At 37.1% G+C, this 23,322-nt stretch overlaps 1 protein-coding gene across 1 annotated transcript in view; it reads right to left on the reverse strand.

The window, feature by feature from the left end:
- Window positions 1–415: 415 nt before the first annotated feature.
- LOC135206032 (uncharacterized) overlaps window positions 416–23,322 on the reverse strand; it is a 257,788-nt gene continuing 234,881 nt past the window's right edge. Inside the window, exons 9-14 of the mRNA XM_064237203.1 lie at window positions 17,239–17,487; window positions 16,711–17,044; window positions 13,513–13,713; window positions 12,686–12,928; window positions 3,784–3,915; window positions 416–2,060 (exon numbers count right to left, since the gene is read on the reverse strand). Coding sequence (XP_064093273.1) covers window positions 1,717–2,060; window positions 3,784–3,915; window positions 12,686–12,928; window positions 13,513–13,713; window positions 16,711–17,044; window positions 17,239–17,487 — 1,503 coding nt within the window. The 3' untranslated portion in view covers window positions 416–1,716. The remainder of the gene's footprint in view (window positions 2,061–3,783; window positions 3,916–12,685; window positions 12,929–13,512; window positions 13,714–16,710; window positions 17,045–17,238; window positions 17,488–23,322) is intronic.

Genomic DNA, 23,322 nt, shown 5'->3' on the forward strand with positions numbered 1-23,322 from the left:
ATAAATACAATTATAATCATAATAAGAGAATGCTTATGTTCAGCAAAACATGCTAAAAACTTTAAACTACCGGTTTATTGATTCATGTGTTATAAAGTAAGGTATTCAAAACTGGATACTAGTAGATGTGGCAACAGGGTTCTTACCCAAAGAAGAAAACAATCTCTCAGTTTAGATCTGTCAAACTATAGTAACATTTTAAAGTGCCAGGAAAAATTTTAAAATTAAAAAAATTAATTCTATATTACATGTAAAATGTAAGAATCCAGAAGCATAGCCTTAAAAATAATTTGCCGAAGACATACCAAGGAACACAATAGCAGAAATAATAATTCTATGAGATTATTCTAATTTCAGAAAAAATATATCTAATTATATATATTAACAATAAGGTGAAATAAATCAAACCATAAAGTACCCAAAGTCTTGTAATATACTTTGCAATACCAATGTCAAATTATGAGATTTCTTATAAAACAAAAATCTAAAAATACTATAAACTTATAAGAAAAAACCTATTTACAACACAAGTTCACCGTTCTGTGCAAATCTGCTTACTAATGCACGACATGGAATATTTTTAGCTATAAATTAATAGCAAAGTAATTTCTAAATATTTTCCTGACTTGAATGCTTCATTTAACTTAACTGTCAAATTACAGTAATTTAAAATGTAAAAGAAAAGGATACTTTGACTGACTGATATTTTCTGCTACTTCACAACATAAAAAGATTGCACAATTAAATTGTAACTAAACTTAAAGCACAGCCTTTCACTTAAAATAAAAAAAAGAATGGCAATAGCACATGAAGTTTGTGGCAATATCCAAAAACAGTCACCCTGACAAGAAAAAACCTAAATGCAATTCCTACAGCAATGAAGTACGTTTACACATGTATTAGGAAAATATAAACTCTAGTGAATTTCACCACACGCCAGCATGCAATCTGCGCAATAAGACTGACCACAGTAGACATGGAAAGCATGTCAAGTTACGACTTTATCATGGAATGAGTTACTTTAACAAAAACTTTTTCTACCATAAGAGTTTACTGCCAATCCCAACAGGGCCACCTCAAATGAAAGAAATCTATGCACCCATAACAGTTGTGGCATATCACATGTTTTATAGAAATTTTCAACATTTTCTTTAATTTAAAATATAACTATGGCTGACAAACCAATACTGTAACAGTGCTTTTCTGCTCACAAATCTTGTAATAAACAAGATCAGAACATTCCCAGCCCTGCAAGCTATCCAGGACCATGGAAGATGACTTAAAATTAAAAATATGAAGCAAAAAATAAACTTATCAAACCCTTTATGCAAAACTAACATAGGGAGCAAAATAAAATGCAAAATGAAAAACTGAGAAAACTGTTCTATAAAAAAGGCAAAAGTATGGGTCCTCTGTTCTATTAAAAAAAAAAAAAAAGTTAAATGAATGGGTACTGTATTTATCATAATTTCATGTTAACTGTCATAACTAGAATTTTCCTATCATAATTTCATGTTAACTGTCACAACTAGCATTTTCCTATCCAACCATAGGAATATTTGAAAAGTAAAACATATATGTATTTGTAAATGTAAGATGAACACATTCCTCACATTTAATACCACCAATTTCCACATATTATGGCCCTAAGTTGTTACCAATGTCTATACTTCATATGAAAAACTACTCTATGTTTCTAGGAGAGAAACCCCAAAACTACTCAATCACATCAGATTCTCTCTCATTTAGTTGTCTTGACTCATCTTTCTCACACATATTTTTCAACATTGCAACCATTTCTTTTGGTTTTTTTATGAAAACATTATGAGCAAACTCAACATCCTTATAGGACAACCTCCCAGGAACATTTTGTAAAATATCCAAACTATTCACAAATTTTACATAGTCTTCCACAGTTTTTTTCAGGTCTCTTTCTTTCACATCTGGTTTAAGACAAACTTTCTTCTCCCACGAAGAATTGACATGATAAAGCCATGCACCTATTGCCCTACTGGATGCTAAGGGATCTTCTCGACTGTTACCTTCCGGAGGAGGTTTTCCTGTAACATAAGAAGTGCCTTTCATTAAATGCGTCAAAAAGATTATGGAAAAAAGGCAAAATTATGGAGCACTTTAAGGCAAGGCTCAAATAATTGGAAAGATTCTAATGCAACATGAACATCTTAGGTTTACAGATGAAGTCACATAAAACGAAATTTGCATATTTTGAATAATCATAACCATTTCCTCTTACATATTCTTCTACATACTGCAAATTTTATCCTTTATGTTTTGTAATGTTAAGTATTTCTTGTAAATTTTTTATAATACTTATAAGTATTTCTTGTAAATTTTTTTTTTATAATACTTATACAATACATACTGCAGTTACACATACTTTTGCAGTTTCCATTCCCAGAATGTGAGGAGATTTAATGAAGATTTGTGAATCTTGGCAACGCATTTGACAGAGTAGAAAGAAGAGAGGAGGTAATAAGTGAGCAATAAAAAAACAGCAAGAAAGTGCTCATAATGTGGTCAATGGGACAAGCCACAGGACTGATGAATTCCTGATAGCCAAAAGGGGAGTCGAAATTTTGGAGTTAAAAGCCAAAACAAAAATGCATAAATCCTATTTCAATAAACAGTAATTCATCTTGTTCATTGACATCACATTCTGCTAACTGAAACATGATGATAATAATACTATATGTAAATAAATAATAATTTATAATCACATAACTCAAAAGATAAGGTACACTGTCACATGTATTTCCATACCAATCTACTTAACTGCATTTTCTTAAATATTCTATTACTCAAATACTCAATAAACAAAGATTCATCATTAGTCATCATAAATGTGATCTTGTGGTATTATGTGTTTTAGCTCGGCATTAGCTGCATTGTAAGCTTGGGTTGTGACAATACTATACGTACTCAATATCTCGGCCACATCATCATCTGTCCAGTATGACTAAATGAGTCTTACTGAGAAATGTCATGAAGGAAAAGGGAAAAGAAATGTCTACCCTTACTTAAAGAGAAATTATTACTGATTTAAAGAGAAATATTACTGACATTTTGATTAACTTTTTCAACATGCCTGGGATGTGAAGAGAGATGGATTCCATGAAAGGGGTCAATAGTTTAAAAAGTCTGGGGACACTTAATCCATTACAAGGACAATGGCACGGTATTGAAGTAAAGGTTGGAGTGCAGCAAATAAGGCACCTGTGACCTACTGTATGATAATAACCCATTGTTAATTGTAGAATCAAAAGATCAGGTCACAGAAATGCATAAAAGATAAAAAGAGCTGAATAAAAGAAGATCAATGTAAGTAAAAACAAAGAATATGGTGACTCAAAGGAAGAAGAAGAGAAATAAGTCATGGGGTCTATGCGAATGCAACACTGCATCACAACTCTTTCACTTATGTTGTCTTTGGTACATTACTACTTTTGCAAAATTGTTTCTTACATATTTATCAAAGTTTTATATACTGTACATATATTAGTTCCATTTTATTCCTACAATAACTTTCATGTTCCATTTGTAAAAAAAATTTTTATAATTGTATCCATATTTTTTAGAAATGCAATTTCTGAGTTATACACTTGATTAGTCATAGGTGTAGATGGACATAAGTTTAGGGTGTAACTTTGGGACAGTCAGAATAGGCAAATCCCAAACTATGGAGCAGATGAATAATGCAGAATAACAGTAAAATAAGAACTGTAAATCCCCCATTCATGTTACAAGTAAATCAAGGATACTCACGTAACAGTTCCTGATTGAATGCTTCAATAGCTCGATCCCAACTCACATTGTTGTTGGTACCCCCTTTGAGATTTACAGTTCGATTGTGGACAGCATCGTGAGCTGCCATGCGAGGAATGCGCCCAGCAACCGCTGAAAGTTAAACTGTTTATTGTATATACAGTAAGCTGACACACCAGCAATTTAGCTGAGCTCCTAAAATTCTACATCACTTCATGTTTAAGAAGTCATTGATAATTCTCAGAGAAGATCTTTTCCATCTTTTTATCAACCTTGACCTGTCATAATTACAAATTTATATACAATTTGAATTCTAAAATACGTGCAAATTCTGCACAGCCCATAATGAATACAAGCTTTAGCGTGCCCACACGCATACACACACACAAACACACCATTTTCCTCAATGTCTTCCACCATTACAATGACAAGAGAAAAAGAGAGGAATAGAATAAAAGCATATGACAAAGAAGACGCATAAAAAGAAAAATAAACAGTAAGCACAAAAAATGAAGGGTATGAGAAGAAGAAACTAGAGATGAAAATAAATTAATGGAGTATCTTTGGAGAAAATACAAGCACTGGAAAAACTTTCAAATAATGATATTGTTATGATACAATAAAGTTTGTTCATACTTACCTGGCAGATATATATATATAGCTGTATTTTCTGAAGTCCGACAGAATTTTAAAAACTTCCGACACCACGCAGTGGAATCCGGCCAGGTGGTTAGTACCCATTCCCGCCGCTGGGAGGCGGGTATCAGGAACCATTCCCATTTTCTATTCATAATTTTTATTTCCACTGTCCCCTGAGGGGAGGTGGGTGGGTACTTGATTATATATATCTGCCAGGTAAGTATGAACAAACTTTATTGTATCATAACAATATCATTTTGTTCATGAAACTTACCTGTCAGATATATATATAGCTGAATCCCACCTTTGGAGGTGGGAAGGGACAGAATAGAAGGATTTTGGGAAACAAATGCATGCAGATGATTTACATCTTGGTTCCACCTGTTAGCATAGCTGGCTTCGTGGTTACTGCCACGTAAGTCTGCTTGTGCTACTAGAGTTGCCAGCGAGGTAGAGACCTATATAGCTGGTGCACTCCAGATGATCTGTCAACAGGGGCGAGACCACGACGTGACTAGACCATATGACCATACCATGAGGGCTAGAAGTAAAATAAATATATATAAGGTGTTTTAACTAAGGCTTAAGAGTTAAGAAGTCGCCGTTGTCGGCGACTCAACAACTAAATTAAGAGCTCTTCCTAACCATTTTCTACAGGATAGGATGAGTGGTACTTCTTGCCCCCAAGATTGTGTCTGCAGACACGTATGGCCCTAGCGAGCAGCAGATCTCATATGCCATCTTCACATCTCGCAGGGAGTGTGAAGTGAACACAGAGTTGCTTCGCTAAAACATGGTACTCAGGATGTTGCTGAGTGCCATGCTCTGTTGAAATGCTTCCGAGGCCGCGCCCTCACCTCGTGAGCATTCAGATAAAAAATTTCAAATCTTTGTGCAAACACAATGAAGGAGCATTTTTGAAAGAACTCCTTAACACTAAAGCCAGGGTGTTCTTCGATATGGGCAAGTCTGGTCTTTTTCGGAACACTGCAGATTGCCCGAATGACTTAGACTTTCTTGGGTTTTATGTAGATAAAACTTGAGACCCGACAGGGCACAGGACTCTCTCTGGCTCCTGCCCACTAACTTATTGTGCCATCCTTGCTTCCAAGCTCCTGGCCCAAGGACAAAACGGGTTTCCATTCTTAGGCCACAACGGAAGGCTTAGAGAGCACACCGCCTTGTGTTCTCTAAAGCCAAAACTTGTGACGATGGCTTAAAATTTCACTAACCCTCTTTGTCGTATCTAGGGTGGTTAGAAGAAGGCCTTCCTGATCACATGCAAGAAGTTAACAGGTAGGAGAGGTTCGAATGCTTTGACATCAAGAACTTCAGACTACGTCTAAGTTCCATATTGAAAGCTTCGATCTGGACATGCACAGTCTGTACTAAAGTCAGGTGACCGACCAGTTGACCAGTCAGACGAATCAAGGACAGCAAGGCTGTACCCTGAAGACATAGGCACTATTCTTCGCTGAAGGATGAGTGTCTGGACTGCCTGGGCGATTCAATCTAAGCAAACCTTGGGGTGTATCAACGCAACCCAACGTCGTCAGCGAATCAACTCCTACATCGAGCTTCTGGTGCCAGGAGAAAGGAGCGAGGAGCAAAAAGGCGATTCAGTCCCGAAGAAGAATGCCTGACAGTCCAACCTGGTCTCATGTTACACAATCATCGGGGGTGGTATAAACGCAACCGACTTCGTCAACAAGAAACTCAGGGCTACTATATGTCGCCTGATCTCGCACGAGTGCCTGACTCCGAGAAAACAGGTGAGACAAAAAGTAGATGGTGAGCGAGTTTCGAGATTCCACAGAACTCAAAGATCGTGAAGGGCTTTGTTGTTTGACAGACGCAAATCTCTGAGCCCAAAGGCCGTCAACAACATATTTGCATATTCTTTAATAGATGTGACTGCCAGCTTATCCCATTCTTCAGACGGAAATGGAAGACGGTAATCTTATTCCAGTCAACATCTCGATAGTCTGAACGTAGTCAGACTCAGAGCGGAGAGGTTATAGGTACCTTTCGAGTTAGAGTAGACCGACTCTCTCGGAAAAGGTCCTTGGAAAGTGATCTAGGAAGTATGTGACCTCTGTCAATCCAGGATCCTGAAGGCCAACATGGGGCGATCAGCGTCATTGTCGCTCCCTGTGACGTCATAAATCCTCTTATTACATTTCCTAAGCGATTGAAAAGGGGAAAAGAAAGAGGACTAAACATCCATCCCCGTTCAATATCATAGGATGGCGTTTAATGGTACCGATCCCGGATCGAGAATAAGGGAGCAGAGAAGAAGAACGCCTCTTCGTCCTCAACATATCGAAGAGAAGAATTAAAGGGCGTCCCTGAAGTCTACACAACTCTCAACTTACTTCTAAAGAAAGATTCCACTCGGAAGTGAATAGTTGCTGCCGTCGATCGAGACGATTCGAACGGACTTTTGTAATCCTGTAACGAACCTGTAGAGGATCGTTACATTCTACGCCTGTTGTTATAATAGGCTCTTTCTCGTAAACTCGAGCAGAGACCGAGAGAAGATACTTGTTAAGAAATGAGAGAGCTGTGGAAAATCAGAGTTGATGTGGACCACTGGTTCCAAAAACACGTTTCGAGGACTGGAGGGACGACCGAATTGCATTTACTTCTTTCAGATTAAGATCCAGGACATCTGAAACTCTATCCAGATGTCCGGCACCTTCTTTCTATCATGACGCACTGAGAGATGTTACAGAATCCTTCCTAGAACCTTGAATAATATTTTAGTTTCCCGGTAGGAAAAAACTGTGGTCTGAATTGCAGTCTATTCGGGAAACAAACTTCTTCAGGAAGGAAATGGTCCCCAGCAAGCTCATCCATTCCCTCCCCGAGTATGCTTACTCCCTAATAAGGCTGCGCTTTGCCTAAGCAAGAGAGCATATAAAAGTGCAATGTTGCGGTAGACTCGTAGTTCTATACCGTGCGGTAACGAGCACCGAAAGGATTAAGAGATAACTCTGTTGAACATAGTAAGGCAAAACGAATGCAACATTTATTCATTCACGTAAGAAATCCCCTCAATTTTAGGCTAAAGTCCGTGATTGTAGGACAGAGATACAGTTAGTCAGTCAATTCCGCAGGAGAGACGTACCGCCAGCACAGAGATACGGTTAGTCAGTCAATCCCGCAGGAGAGAGAGACGTAACCTACAGCGCATGACGCGCACGATCTGTTACTGGCCTCGGTTGGACAGTCAGACACAGCAGCAGCCAGCAGCTTACGAACGTCGTCTCTTAACTTTATGTCTGGGTTGCCAGCTACCCTATTCTACGAAGAAATAGGTCCGTTATTTTTTGAGCAAAAAGACTCTCAAGCTGGTATATTTAAGCGAAACAGAAAACGCTAAATATATAGATGCGTTTGTGTCGTCAGAACACTACCATACAACGGTAAAAGATAAATCGGAAACTCCTGGAAGGCTGCAGGGAGTAACGATTAAATGTCCTTAAATAGACAATAAAGACCTAACTCCGGTGCCATCCGAAGAGGTAACTACAGCAAGCGTATATGACTTGAACAACCAGAAGTAAAATAACGCAAGGCAAAATATGAAATTATATCGCAATAAAGTTTGTTCATACTTACCTGGCAGACATATATATAGCTGAATTCGGAAATACAGCTACATACATATCTGACAGGCAAGTTTCATGAACAAAACTTAAGAGAATCGAAGCAGTCAGCTCAAGCTTCTTATGTTATTGGACATAAGCGTTCATTGACGTAGTCTACAAGTCTATTTCTTGTACGAGTCTGCGAATGACGAATGAGAGCTCTTCCGAATCTTGTCAATAAGAGCTTATTCGCTTACGCAATATCAAGTTAATGAGATGTTTGTCAATGAGAACTAACCCATTTACGGGACAAAGAGATATTTTGTCAATGAGGGGATACCCACTTACTTGACAAAACGATAGTATATTGTCAATGGGGGAAAGTCACTGAATTGACAAAACGTAATCCAGGAAGTCGAGCATTTAATTTTCCGATTCCCGTCTCAAACGAGGAAGGGGCAAGAATCCTGTTAAGAGACTGGGCTTACGGCAGGTAGAACGACGATGTTCAATTCGGCAGCGTATTTAGTCCCGACTAGAAACTAACAAAATCTATCATCTGAAAAACCGTTCAGATGGGCTAAAAAGCTTGCAAAATTATCCTGGGAAGAGGAAGAAACTCTCCAACCGGCTTCCTCTCCCGTATCACAACTAATTCCTGCTAAAGCTTAAAATTTATTGGCAGTATGGCAAAGGAAGTCCTGTCTTGCGCTTTCCTGAAGAGCGTCCTTTTGATGAGTGCCTTTGCAAGAATCCTACTGAACGTTGCCGAGAGTCCTGACGTGCAGGACATCGAGCCTTACATAACCTGTAACTGCCTTATCGCAAAGTCTTGACTGCGGTAGTGGCAACTTAAATTTATTGGCAGAATGGCAAAGGTTGCGGTAGAGCAAACGAGATCTTCCCTTGAGCTTTCCTTAACTCCATCCACCTATGCGAAAAGCAATATTAATTGACAGAGACCTCTTGAGTTCACGAAACCCGATGTCTGCTGGGTTTCGAAGAAGAAGTTGTCTGTTCACTTTAAGCTTCCTCCGAAGCACTGCCTACTTCACATTCTTTGCAGGTGAGGTAGAAGGTATCACCGAAGGTAGAGGTAAAATTCTTTAGGCCCATATCTGAAACAAGAGCTTGAAGAGTTCAACAGAAACGTTCAGCCAGGCAACACACCTGGCGTGCGCTGGCTGCACGCTACGCGTCCACTCCAGCTGCGCGCTCGGCGTCCACTGGAGCGCGCTCGGAGGTTCCACTGGCGCGCTGTGCTCGGCGTCCACTGGCGCGCGCTTGGCCTGCGACCACCGCGCGCGACATTGGAGGTCCATATCCGAGCGTCCCGGGCGTCCGCTCTCAAAAGCTTCCTGCTACTATGACGTTCTTATTTTACGTATTTCTCCGGTGGAAAGACGGACACGAGTTCAGGCGACGTTCGCCTTCTTACTTCTCACTGAAACGCATAACGAGAGAGAGAGAGAGAGGACGTGAAGCGTCCTCTTCTATAAAGCTTCTATTTAGAGGGCGCGAGTCCTTCCGAAAGCTCCAACCCCTGCATGGGGAGGACGCTTCGGAGGACGAGAAGCAATCTTTCAGGATTCGTGCACGTGCACGCACTTTGGCAGTCTGGGGGATTTTCATCAGAAAACTGCCGAAGGCACGCCAGATCGGTGGGGGTTCCTTGTAACCCTCCTTAGGCTTTCGACATGCTCCCTCCCCGGGTCCTGGGAGTCAAGCAGAGGTCCCGGCCTAGAGGCGAAACGAGGCCGATCTGACGCACCCTCCACTACACAAGGGGTATCACTGCACTTCTGCACTTCACTTTTACTCTCTAAAGCAAGCACTTTCGATTCTAAGTTACGAATCGAAAGAGTATCAGAGAAAGGGCAATTCCTCTACAGACACTGCTTAGGGCCCGAAAGGAACACTGCAGGGTTAGGAGTAACAATTACAGAAGTAGCACTTCACAGCAATGAAAGGAAGGGGAAGGCGAGCACCTCTCATAGACATATTCATAGCCCGTAGGCCATACTACAGGGTTAGGCAAAATAAAGTCTACAGGAAGGTTAGCAGGATTCACTACCCCTGACTTTTGTTAACTGATTAATTGCCGTACATAACGATAATCATAACGTCTTCCCGTTAATCGGAATTGAACATGTTTACTGATTAATTGCGTACATACGAATCATACGTCTTCCTTACGGAATAGACAAAGTCTCACACTCCTTACATGACAAATCTCAACAAAGAAGCAAGACCCATACCCCTCGTGCATACCAAGTGCGGATCTACCGAAGCTTTCGGTAGCCACACCCTATCTTTGCAGACAACCCCGTCTGAAACTAGCCTAACTAGATTCAGATATTTTATGCAAAAATGAATCAAATTCAAATCAATTTAAGATAGCGTATGCCTAGCCACAAATCCCACAAATCCAAGTAAATAAATCAAAAGACAATTAGGATACTTAGCGGCAATGAAGTTTCCAAAATCCTAAGACGGAGGTACTGAAAACAGGTGTTTTCAGCACCGGCGACAGAAAAATTATGAATAGAAAATGGGAATGGTTCCTGATACCCGCCTCCCAGCGGCGGGAATGGGTACTAACCACCTGGCCGACCACTGCGTGTGTCGGAAGTTTTTAAAATTCTGTCGGACTTCAGAAAATACAGCTATATATATATCTGACAGGTAAGTTTCATGAACAAATTGGAATGTAATGAATATGTTCTAGAGATATCTTAACATGTTTACCCATTACTGCATTGCTATTTTTTGTTAACCATTTGGGTATCATAAATCCTTACTAAGATAGAGGTAATTTGACTGCTGGGGCTGAGAGGTTGTTTACCACTGGTTAATAACTGTGAACTTAGGTTTACAGCTGGCTATAAAGGATTTGAACTACAGAATATATGTGGCCTTGAGAAATTTCATTAAAATATATTTTTACTTTTCATTCATTACTCTGTTCTGTATTTAATTCTATCTTTCAGATTTTGTACTAATATACCTAGCCTAACATGAAAGCTATGAAGGTTGTATTAATACTGAATATGTACACTACTTTGTCATTACATACCCCATGAACAGAATAGTGAAAACAAATTCATTTACATCGTTGTACGCACTATACTACAGCATAAACTACTAAAAATGTCTTTTAGTATTTACTACATGCACTAAGATGTATAGTATTGGTTCATCATCATCAAAGCCACTTTTACTCCAGCTTTTCCTTTCAAGGGGTTAAACATGAAATGAGTTTTCTCAAGTGTCTCCTGCCTGGTGCACTTTTGAGAAAAAAAAAAGTAATACACTTATCGGACATTTATTATTCATTCTCACTCATAACAAAAACAAGCAAAACACACGGAATGATTTTAACCCTTACTGGAAGGGTATGCTTTGAGGTTGGCACAAAAAAAAAAAAAAAAAAAAAAAAAAACATCAATGGAAACAGGAAGATATGCGAATTTACACGGTGAAAGAAAAAAATTCTAAAAAATGTTCCCTACCTTCCATGAGAAGTTGAAAATGACTACAACCCTTTGTGGGGCCTCTTTTACGAGATAGTCATAAATTTTACCAACTTATATATATTTTTTATAATAAATAAATTTATTCTATTTTGTAAAATTATAATTACTGTACTGCTCACACAATATCAAAACAGATAAGAAATAAAGGCAGTAACAAATTCTTAGTATATTTGTTGGAAAATATTTACATAAATTTACAGAGAATGAAGATTCAGTAACTTTTTTTTTTACTTTTACATGTTTTTTTCTAATATATTTTTGCAATTTTCTTTGTAAAATTACATTTACAACTGACATAGTATCATAAAAGACAATAACAAAAAACAACAGCAACCCCTTGGTATATTTACAAGCAAATTTACAAAAAGACGTCATGTGGGAAAGAGAAACAGAACATTCCCCCTTCAAGTCACAAGCACTACTGAAGTCCTGAGAAGCCCACACTCGTGATCTTAGTTAGTATAAAAGTTGCCATAAGTGAATTTATGGGCTATAAAAGTATTGGCACCTCTTTCCCGCCCGATTCTTTACAAACCGATGGTGCGTAATATTGTTTATCTACAGGATCAATCCGTCCACCACCCCAAACCTGTTATTACCAACTCCCGAGGATCAATCCGTCCATAAAGGTTAAGGAAGGAAAAGTGGAAAATATAAGAAAACTATAGCAAAGCCTGCACTAACTGTCCACAGTTTGAGATACAAAATATTAAAACACATCTCACTATCATTTTCCACCCACACTTAAAGATGATGTAAGACCTCAGAGAGTCTGTTCTAAGACTAACAAGCTCTCAAAAGTGCCAACACAAGGAAAAGTATTAGTAAAATAATACAGTTTGTGTATGCCATAGGGAAATTTATGTCACTTTATTTCCTTAACTTTTTATTATTCAAAAATGTTAAATCCCCGCTATACTCGGTCATGCATCTCACAACTTTCTCCACTTTTAGGATTTTTCTCAATTTCTCTCCAATCTGAAGTCTTACCATATCTTAATATTTCTCACTACATTAAGAACCAACAAGAAATTAATGTAAGATTGTCCAGAAAAAATACAGTTGCTTCTACCAAGCATACCTCTGAAGTATGAAAAGACACAACTGCACTTACAAAAGCAGCAAATAACTTACCAGACAGGTATGAATACCCTTGTTGCAAGTACTGGACATGACCACGGCTTTCAAATAATGGCATACACACTTTCCAGACAGCATGTAACAACCAGCCATTACCCTGTGCTTCAGCTGACTGAGCTACAGTAAAAAAGAGACAGTACCACAGTAAGCCTCGATGATACTCCCAAATTAGATCTGGGCTAGCCATGATTTCCTTCGATTCTGTCTTGGATAAGCATGCACTGCACAACCACTCATCTGTAGAAAAGGATTACAACCCATATACTACATATATACCATTCAATTTAGGTCACGAACATAAAACTTTTGCATACCACAAAATTATATCCTAAATGCAGCCAATAAAAAAAATTATTCACAGCCAAACCTGCATGCATTAAAACTTTCTCTGGTGCAATTATATGACAGTTCAAAATACTATTTGGGGCTTTTATTCGTGGTAAGGACAAAAAAATGCATCTTTTCCGATGAAAAATAGCACAATTACACTTCACTGTTGAGAAAGTAAAATTTCAGCTCCAGATTAATTTCATTTCATTTTTTCATCAACAGTGAAACATTTTTACAGGCTGATTCTGAGCTTACAAAATAGTGTGCCTGTGTATATGTAAAGACATGGTTAGACCTCTTAACAAAACAACTGAAATAGCCACAGATTATTCTTCAGATACCATATTAAACTATAGCTATATTTCGAATTATCAACATATACTTCTTTCTAAATCAAATACATATTTCTTTGTTAAAACAAAACACAGTACATATACACTTCAGTAATATTATACTAAACATTTTACTCCAAGACACCTTTGACTACTTACCTTCAGGAGCATCTGATAAACCTGAGCATTTCTTGTTGAGATGAAACCATCCTCCCTTTGGGCAATTCTCTCTTCGACCACACTCAATCAGGCCGTCATTAAGTGGTTTCCTACAACAAAAATTAAAAGGACGGCCACAGCGTTCTGAGCAAGGTAGACGTGCCTTGTCATGAAAATTGACGCAATCACCAAAAGAGCATTCTGTAAATAGAAAAACAAGGGTGACTTATTCAATAACAAAACCATGCATTATATAATAAAACAAATATTCCTGAAACTGATCTTAAAAAACAACATAAACCTGACAATTTAATGGTCCAAAAAGTCAGTCATTAATAAATTTAATTAATAAATCAGTGAAGCACATCAAACCTTTATTACAGTATTTTAAACCAATTATGAACTGGCTGAGGTAAAGGCCATTTTATTGGGAATTACCGTATATACTCGCGTATCATGTGACTTTTGAAGCCCTAATTTTGGAGCTGATTTTAGCGGGGTCTCATCTTACCCGAGATATGTAATTCGAGTATGTAATAATCATATATTAGTATTGTTTGATAAAATACAAACATAATGAAGATGCATCTTTTCCATGGATCTTTTAAAAAGTTATGTTTTACTTCACTGCATTCAATATTATTATATGTAATTTCATATTACTATTTGTTCGTATTATAAAATACAAACATAAGCAATCATGTTTTGGTTTGAAAATCAGCTGAGGGCAATTGCGAGTAAGTTTGTTTTGCTGTGTTGAACTCAAAACAGAGCGACTTTCTTGCTTCTAGTTAGTGCAAATGAATCTCAAGATACTCTATCTATATGAGACAAGGTTATTTTATGTTATACAGTGTTTTCAAGTGGAAATATCACTTAAAAACGTATTGTTTGTGAACGCAATTTACCATAGTTATTTTTTCATTAGTAGATGGCGCTGAGGGCATATTTATTGCGTAAACAAAAATCAACAGATTCCGTTCAACATTTTCACTTTATCTCATCAGAATACTACGAGCTTTACATAGTTATCTTGTATTGAAGTGAAATCAGTAAAACTTGTTCTTTTCATGCCCAATAATTTTGATTAAAACACATTTCTCCCATTTTGTTTATGGTCGAGTTTGAAGGTACTATACCGAAGTTTGCGAGTTTCATCCATATACATGTAGTACTATTATCGTGCATTGGCAGCAAAGATATAACTCCAGTAAACTTACGCCATCAAACACAATCGTAGATAAAATTGAGTGAAAATCATTTTAATCAAAACTTCAGGAATTGAAAAAAACACATTTTACTGTTGTGTTCACGCCGACAAAAGATAAGTAACGTAACAGTAAAGGTTCGTGCTACAATGAAATGAAGTGAAAATAGCAAACGGAATCACGTAATATTTTTACACAATAAACAAGCCCACAACGCAATCTGTTAACGAAAAAAAAAAAAATCAATTTAGTTCAACGCAATCTGTTAACGAAAAAAAATACTTTAGTTCACGGCACATATCTAATTCATATTTTGACTTAAAAACAAGTAGTAAAATGACAAATTACCTTGTCTTATATAAGTAAAGTATCTAGATATTTTATGATAACTAGAATGCAATTCGCTCCAAATTCAGTTAAATAAGGAGAAATAAACTCTTATTTGCCATCAGCTGATTTGTAATCCAAAACACTGACTGCTTTGTTAGTATTTTATGATATAATATGAGAATACATACAATATTATTGGATACTGCATTGTATAACTTTTGAAAAGAATCACAGAAAAGATGCATATTCATTGTTTTTATTTCGTAAATATACTAGCCGTCAGCAGCCTGACCATCGCTCAATTAGGTATGCCGATGTTGGTCCGAAGCTGATTCCCATTTCGTGTCCATTTTTTTTCTACAGTGATATGTAATACATAGTCAGAATCCACTGAAACTCCAAAATTGGCTTATATTAATAAATTACTAAATTATATCGTATATGTAGTATACAGTATACTGAAGGCTAGGCTACTGTATTTGTATATATACGATATATGTACCACAATATCATCATCGTATACACGAGGCTAACTTGTTCAATATTATTCAATTTCTCTCTGTACTGAATTATCATAAACCAATGTGCACTGAACCTAGAGAATTAGCTGTAATTAATAATTACTATACCATATATGTATAATGCAGTGTAGTGTAGGCTAGGCTACCTTACCCTATATGTAAAGATGGTACTCATTACCCTAGTGTAGGCTAGGCTAGTATAATATTCTTACGGAAAATCAACACAGGCCGACTTACATCCTAATCGATTTGTGACTGGTTGGTCATAACCAATTGCGGTAGTAAGTCGACTACTACCAGTAATGTAAAAATATATCAGTCCTATTCTCTTTAACGTCATTTGTAACATAACTATGGTAATTTTTTACTATCGTATGATGGTTGAAATGCAAGCAAAAAGGCTGTTGTTATCAGATTGGTTGTTCTTAGCAAATCAGCTGTTTCTGGCTGTATGCATTTTCCAAACAAATATATCATTACTACCGATACTTTTGGCATTCTCTTTCACTTTTTTAAACTTAACTAGAAGATGGTATGCATTAAGAGATGGAGGAAAAGGGGTTAGCCTAACTAAAAAAATGGAATAGATAAAGAGGAGAAAGAGAGGTTAGCCCATTGTTATTTGGTCTCGTAAATTCAACTTGCATGATACATAAGATACGTGTTAAAATAATTTTTTAAGGGTGAAAATTTGCTGGTCGCATGATATGCGAGTATATACGGTACCTAAAGTTTATCCAGTTTACTTGGTAGTTTCCATGACTACCTAAGCTTAGGCTGAGGGTCACCACCTATTTGAAAATGAACTGGAGTTCACCTGAGCAAACCCTTGTTCTCCCTCGTATGAATGAATTTTTATCATACATATTGTCAGGTATTTACTGAATAATATTTTTATCTACATGATGAATAATTCTTTTATTTGCAAGCCTTATATTATTAGTTAATCTATAAAGAAGGAAATTTGAACTACTGTTTTTCAACTACGTAGTCCTAACAATATACACTATTATCACACATGCAATATTTCCCCAGTTAACATTTAAAAGACATGAAATTTATATCCACTCCCCAGTAATAATTACAAAAAACCTATCAGATTAAGAATAACATGTAAAATTTCAGTAAGATAAACATACCTCCATCTTTCACTGGCTCATTTCCCTGTCGTACAATGTCAAGTGAAGCCGTGTCAACACTGGGCCAAATACTACTGACAACTTCTTCAGAGATTTGTTCAAGCAATCTTGAATCTGCCATCATTTTATCCTTAAGAACATAAGAGAACATAGACTCTATCTTCTTATTTGTCAAGGCAACAGTATGACCATGGGCAATTACTTCCAGAAACGTGTTGATTGCTTTATAGTCTGGTGATTCACCTTTCAATTCAGGTCTGTATTTAGACCATAGATGATGTAGATTTCCATTTTCCGGTGACATACCATTTGGATAAAAGATCTTTATTATATCCTGGAAGTATACATATGTGAAGAAAATAACATTTCATATCCAACAGAAAATTGAGTTTTTCCTTCATTGCATTATATACTACAGCATAATTTAAATTAGACCATTTTCAATTTAAAGCTGATGACAACTATAAGAGGCAAAATATCATGCAAGTTTTCTTAAAGTTAAAAGAATAGAAAGAAAATACAAATTACCTGAGCGATTAGTATTTGTCGACCAAAATCTGTGACACAAGGCTCAAGGCCATCTAGCCTGTCCACCTTCTCAGAGAAACATGACATCACATCCTTGGCTCCAATCATTCGCTCGACAGAGGCTGGCGTCCCAAAAACACACAAAGGAACAGGCTCTCCATCAAATACCATGTACTGCTTCAGATTTTTAAGAACTGTCGCCACAGTGCCATTGTCAGTTGGACACTTAAAATTAGACCCTAAATCCACCTGGAAGGGGGATTGATAAATATTTAATGATTGGGTTCAAGTTTTCCAACTTGAACATAGTTACAGTAATAGTACTTTAATATTTTATTTCACAATGGCATTATTGTAATCATGTACTGACTATACTCTTAGTGTTGATACAATATTCATTAGCCCTTATCAAATATGTAGTACTATACATTGGTTTATAAATACTCTTAAATTAAACATTTCATTCTCACCTTCTGTTTTCAAATGTACGGGTCTTATATAAACAGACTTGAAGTCTTGATTACAGCAAACTATAACCATGTTAATGTTCAATTCACTTAGCATACTAAAGTAACACCTCATCCGGAACAGAAAAGGTTGAAATCAAAATTTCAGGTACAGTCCCCGAGAAAAATGACATTTTTATGATAAAATAAGATTTTATGTATACTACCAAGTAGTTACAGAGCAATAGTTTCTAAAATCGTCGGCAGCTAGAATTTTTGAAATTCGCGGAAGCCCAAGTTTGTTTTGGTATGGTCATACCCCCTGCCCACTATCAGGGGAGTGAGGAACCAACACCGTCCGAAAATCAATTGTTTATGCCCTATTATCCATGTGAGGGGAGGAGGGCGGGCTTTGATCATGTACTACTTGGTAAGTATACATAAAATCTTATTTTATCATAAAAATGTCATTTTTATGTATGAAACTTACCAAGTAGTTACACAGCTGAATCCCACATTGTAGGAGGTGGGACCCATGGATATGCTCATAACTTTTAAAAATCTAATAAACACAAAATATATATTTAGAGCTAGCATCCATGCAGATGCTTGTTGGTTCCTTACCTGTTAACCCTCTTACGCCTAAGCCCTATAAACCAAAACGTCTCCCGTATGCCGAGGCGGGTTTTGGAGTGTAGGTCGCCCGAAAGCGGAAAAATATTTTTTTCAAAAAATCACAGCGCGCTTAGTTTTAAAGATTAAGAGTTCATTTTTGGCTCCATTTTTTTGTCATTGCCTGAAGTTTAGTATGCAACTATCAGAAATGAAAAAAAATATCACTTATCATATATAAATAATGCTATATATGATGGCGCGAAAACAAAATCTCATATATATAATTGTATTCAATCGAGCTGTGAGCAAAACAGTTAAAGCTAAAGAGTTAATTTTTTTTCATGTTGTATTGTACACTAAATTGCAATCATTTTGATATTTAACAAATTTTAAAACGATCTAAGCAACACAGAAAAATATTATCACAAAATGATGCATGAATTCATAACGCGAGACGTAAAAAAATGTTTTTTTGTTTTTTTTTTTTTTTTCAAAAATTCACCCATAAATCTAAATATTGTTTCTAGGAAGACTTCCAATTTGTTTCAAAATGAAAATAAATGATTAAATACTACGATACTGTAAGAGTTTTAGTTTAGAATTGCAGTTTTCGACCATTTCAGACGAGTTAAAGTTGACCGAATGTCGACATTTTTATATATTTTTTTATATGCAAATATTGCAAAAATGAGAAAAGCTACGACCTACAAATATTTTTTTTGTATTCTTCATGAATTTGCGCATATTTTCATATATAAAACTCTATAAAATGCCTAATATGAAAAAGAGCAAATATTAGGAGAATGCGATGTACGCATTTTGGAGATTTGCAGTCGCAAATCAGCGAGCGGAGGGAATGAAAGTTTTTTTTTTTTTTTAATTCACCATAAATCTAAATAAGGTGCTAGACACTTTGAATTTGTTTCAAAATGAAGATAAATGACTGAATATTACTAGACTGTAAGAGTTTTAGCTTACAATTGCATTTTTCGACTATTTCGGTAGTCAAAGTTGACAGAACGTGTTTTTTTTCTATTTATCGTGATTTTATGCAAATACATATTTCAAAAATGAGAAAAGCTACAACCTTCAATCATTTTTTGTTGTATTCTACATAAAATTGCGTACATTTTCATATATAAAACTTTATGTAACGGCTAATTTAAAATGGTGCAAAAATTACGACAATCTCACGAAAAAATTTCGTATTTTTTTCGGAAGTGTTACCGCACGGACGTAAGGAAAATGTTTTTTTTTTCATAAATTCACCATTAATCAAAATATTGTGCTAGGGACTTCCAATTTGTCGCAAAATGAAGGTTAATGATTGAATATTACTAGAATATAAGACTTTAGCTTACAATTGCGTTTTTTGACCATTTCGGTAGAGTCAAAGTTGACCGAAGGTTGAAATTTTGGCACTTATCATTATTTATATGAAAATATTTCAAAACTGATAAAAGCTACAACCATGGGTTGTTTTAGTTGTATTGTGCATAAAATTGTGCACATTTCCATATACAAAACTTTATGTAACAGATGGTGCAAACATTACGACAATCGCACGAAAAAATTTCTCGGAAGAGTTACCGCGCAGATGTAAGGAAAAAGTTTTCTTCATAAATTCACAATAGATAGAAATATTGTGCTAGAGACGTCCAATTTGTTGCAAATGAAGGTAAATGATTGAATATTAATAGAATATAAGAGTTTTAGCTTACAATTGCGTTTTTCGACCATTTCGGTAGAGTCAAAGTTGACTGAAGATTGAAATTTTGGCACTTATCGTTATTTATATGAAAATATTTCAAAACTGATAAAAGTTACAATCATGAGTATTCTTTTTGTTTTATTCTACATGAAATTGCGCACATTTTCATATATAATACTCCATGTAACGGCTAATTTAAAATGGTGCAAAAATTATGTCAAAGTGACTAAATAATTTCTGAGATGTGTTGCTGATACTTTTTAGTGCAATAACAAAGAAATTTGCGCTTGCGCGCCTGCGTAACGATTGAAAACAAACAACGCCTTGATCCGTGAGCTCCCAGCATCCCCCAAGGCACGTGATTCAAAAGTTTTCAGCTGGAGCCTATAAGTATTTTCTGCAAATTTTAAAAAAAAACTTTTTTATGTCGACATTTAATACGTCCAATCGGCACCCGGGAGAAAATTTATCTCGACGTTTAACCCTCTTACGCTGGAGCGGTAAATAAAAAAAGGGATTTTGACGAAGGAAAAATCTATTTCTGGGTGATTGGCTCGTGTCGCCCTATGAAAGGATCCTTAATATCATTCTTTCTAGGTAAAATTAATCTAAAATTACCAGAGAAAAACAAAATTAAGAAAATGTCAGTAAAACTGACTCGCTCACTCTTAAAAAGAAGTGTCGGTATGGTAATAGGGGCGAGTGGGAACACTACCACGAGACATTCACCAATTAGACCTTCCAATCAGAATCCCCACAAGAGAGAGCTGATACCAACGGGCGATGCAGCCGCTACTACTACTACTAGAGGACGCCACGGACAGCAGCGGCCCCTAGCGGTCATCCTTAATCTAAAAAACATCTTGTCCTGCAGGGGGGGCAAGCAATACAGGGTGGGTTCATAGGGCGACACGAGCCAATCACCCAGAAATAGATTTTTCCTTCGTCAAAATCCCTTTTCTGGGCTCAGCTCGTGTCGGCCTATGAAAGAGTACCAGAGAAACAGACAAGATGGGAAAAAAAGGGACAAATGAAAAGCAGTTGTAAAATGAGGGATATAATATAAGTAAATCAATTACAGCATATAAACTAAGTACTTAAGTCTAACTTATTTTAAACAGTAACATAAAAGAAAGTTAGTAATGTAAAGTACTTAAAATTACAGTAAAAACAGTAAATATAACAATGCAGTGTAATTTTTACAAATTAGATTTACTTAGAAAATTATTTACATAATATACAAACACATTGTGTCCTACCCTAGCATAAAAATAAGGGTAGGTACACTGAAGTACAATAACAGTACAAGTGTGGATGTCCCTAGCAAAAAAATAAGGGACAATCCACTGGTATGATTCAGCGGCTAAGGCTAGGATATCCGAGTAGCATGGCGATAGGGTGAGGCATGTTGGCTGAGGTAGGTAGAAAGGAGACCTGGATCTATACTACGACTACTATACAGTATCAGGAGAAACAATGTTTCCCGCTGCACTGCTGAAAATTTAAAAGATTCCAAGGACTTTAGGTAATGACGTTTAAAGACTGTCGGGGATTTCCATCCAGTATACTTTTTAAGATCCTCAAAGTTCATATGTTGAAAGTAATTAATTGAGGTGGCTACTCCCCTGATGTCATGTGCTTTTGGGAATGAATCAGGATTGGCTTGTTTAATAAAGTAAAGGATTTGTTGTCTAATACCTTTTACTGACAAAGTACCACCTTTTTCTCTCATGAAGAGAGGACCTGAGGATCTTGAGGATGTACGAGATAGAAAGGCTCTTAAAGTTGATACTGGGCAGAGAGAAGGATCTTGGGGAAGTGGGATGACTTTCCAAGGAGCCCACCTTGCCAGAGGATCCTCATTTTTAGCTAAAAAGCTACGATCCGGAGCAAGCAGAACTTCTCCTGAGGGGAGGAATTCCACATGACCCGCATCTCTGGATAGAGCCGACAGTTCTGAAATTCTAGCTCCTGAAGCTAGGCTTAATAAGAATAATGTCTTCCTAAGAAGCATTATGAATGTACAAGACGAGTTGTCAGTATCTGAAGCTAGTTTGAGGACATCATTTAAGAACCATGAAACTGCAGTAGGCCTTTGAGAAGGTCTAAGTCTAGCACAGGCTTTAGGGATAGACGTGAAATAAGATTCAGTCAGATCTATCTGAAAACCTAACTGAAAGATCTTCTTCAAAGCCGATTTATGAGTAGTAATAGTGCTAGCTGCTAAACCTTTTCAAACAAGGACCTGAAAAAGGATATAGCTAGATTAACTGTGTCATGGTTGTAGTGTTTGATTCTTTCAGGAAAGATGCTATTTTTTAACAGCTGAGTCATATTGTCTAAGGTTGACTCTCTCTTATCTGATTCTAGGAAGAGAATATTTTGTGGATCAATATTAGCATCTTTATTAGCCGCAAACTTCATGAAGTCCATAAAGTTAGGGTCTGAAGAATTCCTGAGGAAGCGAACACAGTCCTCATTTGTACTGATTGTGACAGCTTGGGATTGGGAATCCGTTGAGGTCGGAGACCCAATTCCAGAAGAAGAGGATACCAGTTGCTCTTGGGCCAGTCCGGTGCAATCAGAGCTACTATTCCTTTGAAAGTCCTCAGCTTGCTTAAGACTTTCAAGAGAAGATTCACTGGAGGAAAAACATAAATTTTTCTCCACTGATCCCAATCTAACAACAGGGCGTCCGTGGCATAAGCCAGAGGGTCCAGGTTGGGGGCCACATAGCAAGGGAGCTTGTGGTTCGCTTGTGAGGCGAAGAGATCTACTTGGAGACCTGGTACTCTCCGGCTTATCCACTGGAATGACCCGTCGTCTAGGGACCATTTTCTGATTCCAGAGGTACTGACCGGGACAAAGCGTCTGCTATCACATTTCTTACCCCCGCCAGGTGAGTGGCGGACAGATGCCATTTGTGTTTGTTTGCTAGGGCAAAAATGGCTATCATGACATGGTTCACATGCTTGGATTTGGACCCTCCCCTGTTGATGCAATGAACTACCACTGCACTGTCCAAAACTAGCCTTAGATGAGACTTTTTCGGGGGAAGCAGTCTCTTCAAGGTAAGAAATACTGCCATTGCTTCCAGAACGTTTATGTGGAGCTGGCGAAATTGAACTGACCAAGTCCCCTGAACCTGTTTGAACTGAGAATATCCCCCCCACCCGGACAGGGAGGCATCCGTGTGAATGGTTAACACTGGAAGGGGATATTGAAGGGGTACCTGCTTGGCTAAGTTCTTTACTTTCGACCATGGACGGAGTTGATTGCGAAGGATCTGTGGAATTACTGACAACTTGTCTC

The sequence above is a fragment of the Macrobrachium nipponense genome, chromosome 29 (assembly GCF_015104395.2).
Source record: "Macrobrachium nipponense isolate FS-2020 chromosome 29, ASM1510439v2, whole genome shotgun sequence".
Classification (NCBI taxonomy): Eukaryota; Metazoa; Arthropoda; class Malacostraca; order Decapoda; family Palaemonidae; genus Macrobrachium; species Macrobrachium nipponense.